The sequence below is a fragment of the Dipodomys spectabilis genome, unplaced genomic scaffold (assembly GCF_019054845.1).
Source record: "Dipodomys spectabilis isolate Male_0828 unplaced genomic scaffold, ASM1905484v1 ptg000155l, whole genome shotgun sequence".
NCBI classification, from domain to species: Eukaryota; Metazoa; Chordata; class Mammalia; order Rodentia; family Heteromyidae; genus Dipodomys; species Dipodomys spectabilis.
The window spans coordinates 4,103,648-4,116,247 of record NW_024870832.1 but is presented as its reverse complement, the minus strand read 5'-3'; the positions used below and the strand labels follow the sequence as shown (position 1 = coordinate 4,116,247).

Genomic DNA, 12,600 nt, shown 5'->3' with positions numbered 1-12,600 from the left:
GCACAAAAAAACAAAAACAAACTCCAACCCACCCCCCCACCTCAGGTAATAAGAGAGAGTGTGACAGATAAAAGGCTCTCAGTGGGTGTCAGTCATGTGGCATAAGTGTGTGCATTTGTGTATTACACTGAGTTGCCTGATCTATTTCTAACTGCAACAAAGTGCTTAAAAAATCAGTAGCTCATGCCTGTCACCCTAGCTAATCAGGAGGCTGAGATCTAAGGATTGTGGTCAAAACCAGCCAGGCCAAGAAAGTCCATGAGACTCTTAGCTCCAATTAATCAGCACATATATGGAAGTGAAGCTGTAGCTCAAATGGTAGAATGCCAGTCTTGGGTTTTAAAAAAGTTAAGGGGCAGTGCCTAGGCCCTGAGTTCAAGCCTTAGTATATACACATGCACACATACACCCATCAGAGATGGTCTAACAGTCACATTTACATGTGGATATGGGAGCCACTGTAACCTGGCTCACATATATAATCTTAGCTACTCAGAAGGCTGGGATCTGAGGATTGAGGTTCAAAAGCCAAGCCTGGGCAGGAAAGTCCTCTTCAATTAACCAGCAAAAAAGCTAGAAGTGGAGAGCTGTGGCTCAAGTGGTAGAGTGATAAGCTTCAGCAAAGAAAGTTAAGGGACAGTGTGGGTATGACCTAAAATGCAAGGAAACTATCAGAGCCATGCTGAAAGAAAAAAGATAAGAGAGAAGGAGAAGGAGGAAGAGGAGGAGGAAGAAGAAAAGGAAGAAGAGGGAAAAGAGGATGATGGTCAGCAGTGTCTTTCCTGAGATGGCTAAATCCTTCTTAGGCTCAGAAATACTTAATCTTGAAAGAAGGCAGAGTGAGCCCAGCATGGAGTTGTTAATGGTTTCACAGACAATAGCCATGCTGCACTCTGTCAGCTGCTGCTATTAGAGGGAGAGACTTGTAAATTCACACTACAGACTAACATTTCTGTTGGAAGCTGAATAAAAAGAGGGGGCTGTTTCTTCCATGCAGTCTGCAGATTATGAAAATTGCCCTCATACATTTCCATAGAAACAGAGTTAAGGGCTATTTAGATTAGGAGCTCAGCTTCGTGGCCCACTACTTCATTCTCTTTATGAGTCAGGGAATGACCCTACAAATGGCTTGTTCTTCCAGGACCACAAATGAGGCAATTTATGGGGAGGCTTTTCTTTTTCTTTTTTTTTTTTTTCTTTTTCTGTAATGAGAGGCAGATGTAGACTGTCTCTTGGTTTAATTAAATCAACAATTTCCCAGAAATTCTGGGTTACATCTTTTCTTTTCCCCCAAAGCCTGTGAGATCCTGGAGCTGAGTGTCAGAAGCATGTAATCGAATCATAAAACTCCCTGTTGAACTGGGTCAGGAATCAAATCCCTGGCTAATTGTGTGGGATTGGCTTTTGATTCTCACCCCTGGAATGGTGCCAATACTCCTCAGTGTGGTCACTGGACCAGCATCCATTGGGAGCTGGTCAGAAATACAGCCTGAGATTTCCCCCCACTCCCTTCTCCTGACTCAGAACCAACCTGGTAAGGTGCGATAGTGTTTCTTCACAAGTCTAGGTGATTAAAAAATGCTGGTACTACCAGGAAGATGAGGTCTGAGGATCACAGTTCAAAGCTAACCCAGGCAGAAGAGTCCATGAGACTCTTATCTCCGTTAAACTACCTCCCCTTTTCCAAAAAAAAAAAGAAAGAAAAACAAGCCAGAAGTGCAACTCTGGTTCAAGTGATAGAGCATTAACCACGAGAAAAGAAGCTCAAGCACAGGACCCAGGCCCTGAGTTTAAACTCCAGGATTGGCAACCACAAAACCACAGTACTGAGAGGTTTGCACTCAGGGCCGGGGTACTATCCTTTAGCTTTTTTGCTTAAGGCTGGTGCTTTACCAGTTGAACTACACCTCCAGTCTTCCAGTTCCAAACTTTTTATTTTTGTTAATTGGAGATAAGAACCTGTGGATCTGCTGTGTCAATGGCTCACCTGTAATCCTAGCTACTCAGGAGGCTGAGACTTAAGGATTGCAGTTCAAAGGCAGCCTGGGCAGCAAAGTCCCATAGACTCTTTTTTTTTTTTTTTGGGTCCGGTTGTGGGGCTTGAACTCTGGGCTTGGGCACTATCCCTCAGCTCTTCAGCTCAAGGCTAGCGCTCTACCACTTGAGCCACAACGCCACTTCCAGCTTTTTTCTTTTTGCTTATGTGGTGCTGAGGAATCGAACCCAGGGCCTCATGCATGCAAGGCAAGAGCTCTTCCACTGAGCCATCTTCATAGCCCGTCCTGTAGACTCTTATCTCCAATTAACCACCAGAAAACTGGAAAGTGGCACTGTGGCTCAAGTGGTAGAGTGTTTGCCTTGAGCTGAAGAGCTCAGAGACAGTGCCCAAGCCCAGAGTTCAAGCCTTACGACCACCACCACTACCAAAAAAAAAAAAAAAAAAAAAAAAAAAAAGAATCTGTAGATTTGTCTCTTTGCACTGGCTTCAAACAATGACTCTCAGATCTCAACTTTCTAGTTACAGTTACAGGCTGAGCCCCAGTGTATGGCAACGAAACAACAACAACAAAAATCCCCCCCCCCCCCTTTATCAGGCATTGAACCCAGAGCCTCACACATGCTATGCAGTGATCTATATCTTGAGCCACAGCCTTAGACCTTTAGTTTGTATTTTGCTTTTGAGATATGTCTTGATATCTTTTCCAGGCTCACAATCCTCCTTTCTCCCTCTAAAACAGGTGGGATTATATACATGCTAACTACCATGCCTGGCTTCTCTCAGATGGTTCTGACCCCTTGTTAAAGTTTATCAACTTCCCGTCTCTCTGAAACTCTCTGTGATGGACAGATGATCACTCACTCTTCAGGAGCTCACCTTTCTTTCTAGACTTGTAATTTCTCCAACTGGCTCCACTGATGGCCCTGGCCTGACAGTCTGTTTGAAGATAACTTTACTGGCCTGGCAGCATGGGTTCAATGCTTCACGATGCTAGAAGTCCTTGGTTTGGGTCTGGCCCAGTAGCTATGCCACCCAACACCCAGTCCCCAATCCCCGTATCTCCCTGCCCACAGGCTGTGGCAGATACTTCTGGGTCATGCTGCCTTCTACCTGCAGGCTCCCCACCATATCTGCCACAAATTCTAGATGGAATTGAACTTGGGAATCAGTGTGTGACTATGAAAAAGATCAGACTTTGGAACCAGACAGCTGGTGATTTTGACACCAAGGGCCTGAAGGGACAAGAGAGCCACTCAGTATCTCTGAATCTTACTTTCTTTGAACAACAACCTTCATATTCTTGTGAGGCCTAGATGGTGTGTATAACCTGTGTGGCTCATTATAATGGCACAGTAAACAATAACTCCGCTTTTTGACATAGAGATGTCCCCTCTAAAAGATTTTTTGTTGTTGTTGTTGTTTGGTGCCAGTACTAGGCTTGAACTCAGGGGCCTGGGCTCTGTCCTTAGCTTTTTTGCTCAGCGTGGTTGGTATACTACCACTGAGCCACTGCTCCACTGCCAGCTTTCTTAGTGGTTAATTGGAGATTACAGTCTCAGGGACTTTCCTGCCCAGGCTGGCTTCAAACCTTGATCCACAGATCTCTTCTGACTAGCTAAAGCTACAGATTTGGGCCATTGGACCCTGGGCCTCTATGACTTTTAACAGTATACAGTGCTAGCTTGCTTCCCTGCAAAACTTAAAGTGATCTACGGAAAGTACCCTGTCATTTTCTTTTCTTTCTTTTTTTTGTGCTGGTTTTGAGGTTTGAACTCAGGTCCTAGGTACCATGCCAGAGCTTTTGTCACTCAGGGCTAGGGCTCTACCACCTGAGCCACAGATCCACTTCTGGCTTTTAGGTGGTTAATTGGATAGAAGAGTGTCATGGTGCTTTCCTGTCTGGGCTGACTTTGAACCTTGATCCTCAGCTTTCAGCCTCTTGAGTAGCTAGGATTACAGGCATGAGCCACCAGTGAGCTGCCCAACACTTACCTTCTCTGAATCTCAGTTTCCCTTTCTGTGATATGAAGGGACAGGAGTGATTGCATTTTTAAGGTCTCCTGCAACACCCCTGAGTCTCCTAATCCCTTATGCTATTGGGCATTCTGCAGGATGCTCTCAAACAGATAAGGCAGCGGGCATGGGGCCTCCCTGAAGCAGACTGGAGCCCTTGGAAGCTGGCTCACTCTAGGCTTCCCCTCCTCACCCCTGCTTACCAAGCAAGGGAGGTAGCCAGTTGACGTTGGCTTCACAGTGTGAATCCAAGAATGTAATGACATTCCCAGTTGCTGCTGCAGCCCCCAGCATCCGGGTCCTTATGAGGCCTTCTCGTTTCTTGGTTCGCAGAATCCGCACACTGGGGAAGTGGGCCATGTAGTCCTCAAGTGGTTTCTTCAGGTGTTCTGTAAGGGAGACACAGAGGAGAGATGGGTCAAAAACAACTGCTTGGTAACCATTCTTGTGCACCAGACTTCACAGTTCAGGTACAGCTTTCAGCTACACTGGCCCATTGACTGACAGAGTCAAAAGTGATAGTGATTCTCACCTGCATGCTACAAATGGAGAAACAGAGGCTCAAAGGCTGAACCATTGGTTGCTCATGCCTGTAAAAGCTAGTTACTCAAGAGGCTGAGATCCAGGGATTGCGATTTGAAGGCATTCCAGGGAAGAAAGTATGCGAGACCCTGGTCTCCAATTAACCACTAAAATGCCAGAAGTAGAGCTGTGACTTAAGTGGTAGGCACTAGCCTTGTGCAAAAAATAAATAAAATAAAAAATAAAAATCAGGGAAGGTCTGAGATCAAGGCCCAGGCCTTGAGTTCATGTGCCAGAATTGAAAAACTAAGAGATCTTCCTTCTCAATTTCTGGATTTTTCTTAGGAATATGATCTTTTTCTTCTCAAGTCCACCCAGTTTTAGTAGGGCTTAACCTTTCCCCTGGATAGCTCAGGCCTAACCAACACAGTATTCCATTCCTTTCACTACTATGACTGATTTAGGGATGGTTATACCTGAGCAGGTCCAAATAAAGTCTCGGGAATGTGTTTTAACATTACTGAAGAATGAAGCCCTTCTTTTTTCTGTCAGGGCTAAATCAGTTGGCCATATGTATGAAGATGACGCTGACATCTTTGGTAAAATGTGGTGGTAGTAGCAGTGGGGGGGTCTGCTAGTGCTGCAGGCAATGTGTAAAATGAGTAAGAGATACTGGTCTCAAGCCATTTTGGTTCCCCAACTCCCCTTGGATCTCAAACAGGTACTTCCATATGTTCTGACTGCACATTACAGCATTTTTCTTTTTTACTTATTGTGGTGGGGAATGGATTGCATGGGGGGGGGGGTTTAATTGAATAAATAATTTTTTTTCTACTGAAAGTTCCAGCCTTAATGCTGGGCTCTCTTGATTTGCTTCTATTTTTATTTTATTTTTAGTGCCAGACTGGGGCTTACTCGCAGCCTAGGGCTCTTTAGTGTTTTTGCTTAAGGATGGTGCTCTACCACTTGAACAACACCTCAACTTCTAACTTTTTGGTGGTTAATTGAAGATAGACTTATGTGCTTGGGCTAGCTTCAAACTGTGATCCTCAGATCTCAGCCTCCTGAGTAGCTAGGACCACCAAAGCCTGGAGAATGTCTCTCAATTTTAAGCAAAGTTAGGGCCCTTTATGAAAACTCTAGGATGACTAAAAAAAAACTCTATAGTTTATGTCACACCTAGTGATAAATTAGTGTTTTCTTCCTCCAATCAAGAGAAAGCTGAACACACTTACAACTTTTTTTTCATTATACTAGGATTCTAAGGAAGTGGAATTAGTAAAAATAGAAATCAAAGGCTGAATTGACTAAAAAAAGTAACAGTTTCTTTAGCTGTATATGACATAATGTTGACATAGAAAAGCCTATAAATTATCAAAGAAACTAGAACAATCAGTCTAACTTGGCAAGGCTTCAGAATTCAGGTCAAAACTTAAAATTCAATTGAATTCGCATATGCCACAAGATAATGAACAATTACAAAATGCAATTAAGAATGATAAAAATACCACTTACATTTTTAGCAAAAGTGCTAAATTATATACTCTAAAACTACAGAACACTGTTTGAAGATTCACACCAAAAATAAATGGGAAAAAAATAGCCCTTGCTCAAGGATTAGCAAATCCTCGATATTTGGCAATGTCTTCTGAATATGCTATACAGACTTACTGCCGTTAGTCACAGGGGACTTCTTTGCAGGAGTTAACAATTGACAAATGGATTCTAAAATTCCTATGGCACTACAGGGGATCCAGAATAGCCCAAACAATCTTTTGCAAAGGAAAAGTTGGAAGACTCATTTCTTGATTTCTTTTTAATTTTTTTTCTTTTTTGATTATGATCTTTAAGTAGCTGTACAAAGTAGTTGGCCATTTAACAAAGCAGTGCATGAATTACAATATATCTTGATCCATGTCAACACTTTCAACATTCTCACCCATCCTTCCCCTCCCCACCACTTCCCTCACTCTTCTTCATTTCATAGGAGATACATTGCACTCTTGACTGGCATTCTCCCCTTTGTCTCTTCATTCATCTACTCCTTTCCTCTTGACTCCACTCTTTTGATTGTGCCTACAGTAAAGCTACAGCAATTAAGACTGTGATATTGCCACAAGGACAGACAATCCAAATCAGTGGAACAAAACTGAAAATCCAAAATAGGCACTTGGATTTATGATCAGCTGATTTCCCTAAACCCACGCAATGGCCTGGGACTAGGGAAAGAATAGTCTTTTCAACAAATGGTGCTAGGTCTATCTCTTTACCTCATACACAACTAACTTAAAACAGATAAAAGGTCTATATGTATGAGTTTAAAGTGGCTGGGTACTAGTGACTCATCCTAGCTACTAGGAGGCTGAGATTTGAGGATCAAGGTTAAAAGTTAGCCCGCACAGGAAAGTCCTGAGACTCCTCAATTAAGTGCACATGCATGTGCACACACACACATGCATGTGCACACACAGCATGCATGTGTACACCGGCCCACACACCCACACCCCCCCCCCCCACATGCCAGAAGTGGAGCTGTGGCTCAAGTGGTAGTAGCCATGAACATGAAAGCAAACAAAAAGGTATTTTCAAATTGTGTATTGGGATAGACTAGTATCCAGGATATATAAAGAATCACAACACACTGGGAATGCCTGTAATCCCAGCACTCTTGGGGCTGAGGCAGGAGGATCCCAAGTTCCAGCCTACTCTGGCTTACACAGTGAGATCCTGTTTGAAAAGAAGAGAGACAAAAAAAATAACGATTCAATAACTAAAAAAGGCAACCCATTTAAAAAGCAGACTGAATGTTTTAGAAAAAAAAAAAAAAAAAAAGCTCCTCAGAATGGAACATATGGAATTACCATATGACTGGACAAGTCTACTGGTACAAACCCCCCCAAAATTGAAAACAGGCATTCTAACAACACTGTACACAAATGGTCCATTATAGCTAAGTAGATAAACAAATGTGGTACAGTTCTTAGTCATTAAAAGGAAGTCTGGACATGCTACAAAGAATCTTTATGTTAAATGCAAGATGTCAGACAGGAGGAGACACACAGGAACAAATTCCGTTATATAAAATTGCAGAACAGTAAATCCACAGAGACAGAAAGAGGCTGAATCAGAAGAAGCAAGTGACCAGTTAATGGTATGAAACTTCTTTTTGGAACTAGATAGAGATGAGAGACAACATGCTGGATATTCCAAATGTCACTGAACTGTTCACTTTCAGGTCTATTTTACTTCAACTTAAAAAATGGATTAAGGGCTGGCTCACTGGTAGAATGCTTGCCTTGCATGAATGAGGCCCTAGGTTCGATTCCTCAGCACCACATAAGCAGAAAGAGCCAGAAGTGGTGCTGTGGCTCAAGCGATAGAGCAGTAGCCTGAGCTGAAGAGCTGAGGGACAGTGCCCAGACCCAGAGTTCAGGACTCAGGAATGGCAAAAAAAAAAAAAAAAAAAAAAGAAAAAAGGATTAAGCTGGGTGCTGGTGGCTCATGTTTAAAATCCTAGCGACTCAGGAAGCTGTTATCTGAGGATCATGGTTCAAAGCCAGCCTGGGCAAGCAGGTTTGTGAGACTTTACCTCCAATTAACAACCAAAAAGCTAGAAGTGGAGATATGGATTAAGTGGTAGAGCACCAGCCTTGATGGAAAAAGCTAAAGAGCAGGGCTCATGCCTTAAATTAAAGCCCCAGTACCAGCACAAAATGAAAAGAAAAGAAAAAAAGAATAGACACTTCTCCAAAGAAACACACACAGTCAATAAGCACATAGAAAGATGCTTGACATCTTTAGTAATCAAGGAGATACAAATCAAAACTTCAATGAAACACTACACATCTGTTAGGGCATAATCAGTCAAATAATAACAAGTGTTTATAAGGATGGAGAGAGATCAGAGCCCATTATCCATTACTGATGGCAATGAAAAGAAGCTGTGGCCACTGGAAAATAGCTAGCGATTCCTCAAATAGTTAAGTACACAGTTACTGCATAACCTAGCAAGTCCACTACCAGGCATACATTCAAGAGCAATAAAACACATGCCCACACAAAAACTTTGTGTTTCTAGCAGCAATATTTATACTAGCCCAAAGGAGAAACTATATCAATGTCCATCTAAGGATCAAATTTCGAAGCCAACTCTGGCAGAAACGTCTGTGAGACTCATATGAATTAAACAGCAAAAAGCCAGAAGTGGGGTTGTAGCTCAAATGGTAAAAAACCAGCCTTAATTGAAAGAGCTAAGGGGCAGTGCCCAGGTTCCGAGTTCAAGCCCCAGTACTGGCAAAAAAAAAGAAAGAAAGAAAGAAAAGAAAAGAAAGAAAAAAGAAAAAGCAAAAACAATTGGGAGGAGGGAGGATAAGAAAGTAATAGAGGTGAATCTGATTATATATCCATGTTATATGCACACAATGAAATGCCTGTGTATAACTGTGGCTAAAAACTCAGATGTCTGCATTTTTCTACCGTTGGTAAACTTTACCTCAATTAAGGCAAAGACATGGGATGTGGATGTGGGAGCACTGCCCTGGGAGTCAGCAGAGCTGGGCTGCATGCCCGTCTAGCATAGTAAGTCCATCACTCATCCCTCTGGGTCTCAGAGCTCTCTATAAACTGAGGTTTGAGGCCAGGTCTTCATGGGCCCTGGGCCTGAGACTAATAGAATCCTGGGTTGTAAAACCCAGGGCTGCTGGGCTCTCTGTTCTGGGTGATCATCTCCCCTCCACTGATCCCTCAAATCAGTGTGTATTTGACTCTGTCAGAGCCTGGGGCTAAAATGTCCCCCTAAACCAGCAAAATACCTTCAAAACACCTAAAGCGGTTCCCCAGGCCAGTTTCCAAGGCACTGTGCAGGCAGCTGGGATTTGGTAGATTTAGGCCAGCATCTGGCATCCCATCCCTACTTTTCCTTGAGCCCAAGATGAATTTTGACATTTGGCCAGGACTGGGGGACCACTGGACAGCCTCTTCAGTTCATAAACTGAAAATGAGGCTGAGAAAAGGAACAATCCCACATCTAGCAGGGATGTGTTTCACATTCAGGCCCTGGGCAGGAATAGTCCTGCCACGACTCTAGCTATCCACTCCCCTCCACGTAGACCAAAGTGACAGTGATGTGTGTTCCTCTGGAAATGGGCCATCCTATAGGCTCTCATACTGTCCCAGTGTTAGGAGATTATGGATATGAAATAGGAAGCTCTGTATGTGAGCAGGGCTTGGTAATTTTCCCGTTATTGTCGATGATCATCATCTTCATTTAAAGTCCCTTTTAGCTCTACAATTCTACGAGACCTTATGAAATTTCTTCATTCAAGAAGATGGTAGTAAAACAAAGCAGCAATTTGGGGTTTGTGTCAATGCACCTTCTAATAAGGACAGGAAAAGTGTTAACTGCCCCTAAACAAAAGCTGCAATTTTACCAAAAGCTGTCAAAGGGCCTTAATTTGGTCCATCTGTAAAGACTGCAGGCATCTGTATTGGGAGGACTTAGCAATGGGGCTGGACCTAAGCAGGGATCTCAATCGTTTGAACTGGAAGAGGGGCTATTTCTCACACTGACGGATGTTGTGGTGTGTGCTACAGGTGATGAACTCATTCTGGTGTGTGTGTGTTTGTGTGTGTGTGTGTGTGTGTGTGTATGTGTGTATCCTAGGGCTTGAATTAGGGCCTAGAGGATATTGTGGTGTGTGCTACAGGTGATGAACTCATTCTGGGGTGTGTGTGTGTGTGTGTGTGTGTGTGTGTGTGTGTGTGTGTGTGTGTGTGTGTGTGTGTGTGTGTGTGTGTGTGTGTGTGTGTGTGTGTGTGTGTGTGTGTGTGTGTGTGTGTGTGTGTGTGTGTGTGTGTGTGTGTGTGTGTGTGTATCCTAGGGCTTGAATTAGGGCCTAGATACTGTCCCTGAGCTTTTTTTTTTTTTTTCCCTCAAGGATAGTGCTCTACCACTTGAGCTTCTGGCTTTTTGCTGGTTAAATGGAGATAAGAGTCTCATGGGCTTTCCTGTCTGGGCTAGCTTTAAACTTTGATCCTCAGATTTTAGCCATCTGAGTATCTAAGATTACAAGTGTGAGCCACTGGCAAGGTGTAGACTTTTAAAGAGACAGAAACTTGGACTAGCTGAGAAAATACCATGAGACGATGCAGGCACAAACTGAGGTGTCTGAATCATGTAATGTCAAGAAATAGGCAAGGAAACACTTCCCTTAGAGCCTTCAGCGAGAGTAGGGCAGGGATTTTGGGCCCCTAGGCTCCAGGAACTCCTTTTATGTTTTTCAGACTAAACTGTGTGTGTGTGTGTGTGTGTGTGTGTGTGTGTATGCGTGTGCATGCACAAGTGCCAGTACAGGGACTTAAATTCAGGGCCTGGCTGCTGTCCCTTAGTTTTTTTGTTCTAGTGCAGTGATTTTGGACCCCTAGGCTCCAGGAACTCCTTTTATTTTTTTCAAACTAAACTTTGTGTGTGTGTGTGTGTGTGTGTGTGCATGCACAAGCGCCAGTACAGGATTCAGGGCCTGGCTGCTGTCCCTTAGTTTTTTTGTTGTATTGTTCTATCACTTGAGCCACAGCTCCACTTCTGGGGTTGTTTTGTTGTTGTTTTTTGTTTTTGAGTTAACGGGAGATAAAAGTCATGGACTTTTTCTACCTGAGCTAGCTTTGAACTTTGATTCTCAGATCTTAGTTTCCTGAGTAGCTAGGATTACAAGTAAAAGGTACTGGTATATAGCTCTAAACATACACAAAAATTAACAATATGTTTCTATTTCTAATGAACACATAGTAACTCTACATATTTATTTACATTTCAATGCGTGTATGCTATGAGCAATGACCAGATCAGCGTGATCAACACACCCCTCATCTCGGACATTGATTGGCTCTTTGCATTACTCCTACTGTCTGAAGCTCCCTGCCTCTTTGTGTCGTCATTACAGCTGTAGGACACTAACAAAGGAGTGGCCTGGCTCTCATACATTGACACTGCAGCAGAAACACAGCACTAAGAAGGCCCTAGACCAGGCTACTGTCCTTGTCTGTATCATAGCAGTCTTTAGCAAATAAGACAAGGCACGATTGTGCCTTTCTTCACTCTAGTCTACATGGATCAGGTTTGGGTGATCTCTAGAGACAGACATAAGCTGGTATGGTGACTCATGTCTGTAATCCTAGCTACTAAGGAGGATGAGATCTGAGAATCACAGTTTGAAGCCAGCCCAGACAGATAAGTCCAAGAGATTCTTATCTCCAATTAATCACCAAAAACAAAAAAAAAGCTGGAAGTAGAGCTGTGGCTCCAGTGGTAATTAACCTTGAGCAAAAAAGCTTAGGGACAATGTCTTGGCTCTGAGTTCTAGGCCCAGAAAAGTAACAACAACAACAACAACAACACACATATACACATACACCCATACACATAAGAGAAATAATCTTTACCTTAATAACCTTCCACTTGTGTTTAAAATTTTTCCAATGATAATTGGAAGGAGGCCAATAATCTTCTGAGGGCTGGGTTGAGCATGGTATCTGCCACTTTCCTAGCCTCATCTTGCCCTTTCTGCCTCCCTCCCCATCATCTTCTTCCAGGTGTTTATAGGCACCCATAAAATCCCTTTTGGCTTTACGGACTTTGGCCATGTTAGTCCTTCTGCCTAAACTGTCCACCCAGCCACTTGATACATTTCCCCCTAACGAGCTGCTGCTTATCCCTCAGATCTCAGCTCAAACTTCAGCTCTTCACTGAAGCCTTTCTGAGCCTTCTAAAGCAGAGCAGAAGCCTATAATCAGCCCATCTCAGAGCCTGGGAACTTGGTGGTGACCCCGAGTTCAGACTCCAAAGCATTCTTGTATAATTCCTCATCCTGACTTGGTCATTAAATCCCAAGTTCCATCTGGTAGGTCTGGCAAATGCTTTGTTCACTAGGGTATTCCTGGTAGCTAGCATGGAGCCCAGAGACTCCTGTTCTTTGTGGAATTCTCCTTGGCTGTTTCAGAGGGCTTCATGCCAACTCTGTGAGGGTGGCAGATCACAACTCATCACCCTCATTTCAAGAGGTGGAATCAAG

The 12,600-nt window shown here is 43.3% G+C and overlaps 1 protein-coding gene across 1 annotated transcript in view; it reads right to left on the bottom strand.

The window, feature by feature from the left end:
* Galnt10 (polypeptide N-acetylgalactosaminyltransferase 10) overlaps positions 1 to 12,600 on the bottom strand; it is a 235,968-nt gene that overhangs the window by 33,345 nt on the left and 190,023 nt on the right. The window contains 1 exon segment of the mRNA XM_042692394.1: positions 4,216 to 4,401. Within this exon segment, the coding sequence (XP_042548328.1) occupies positions 4,216 to 4,401 (186 nt within the window).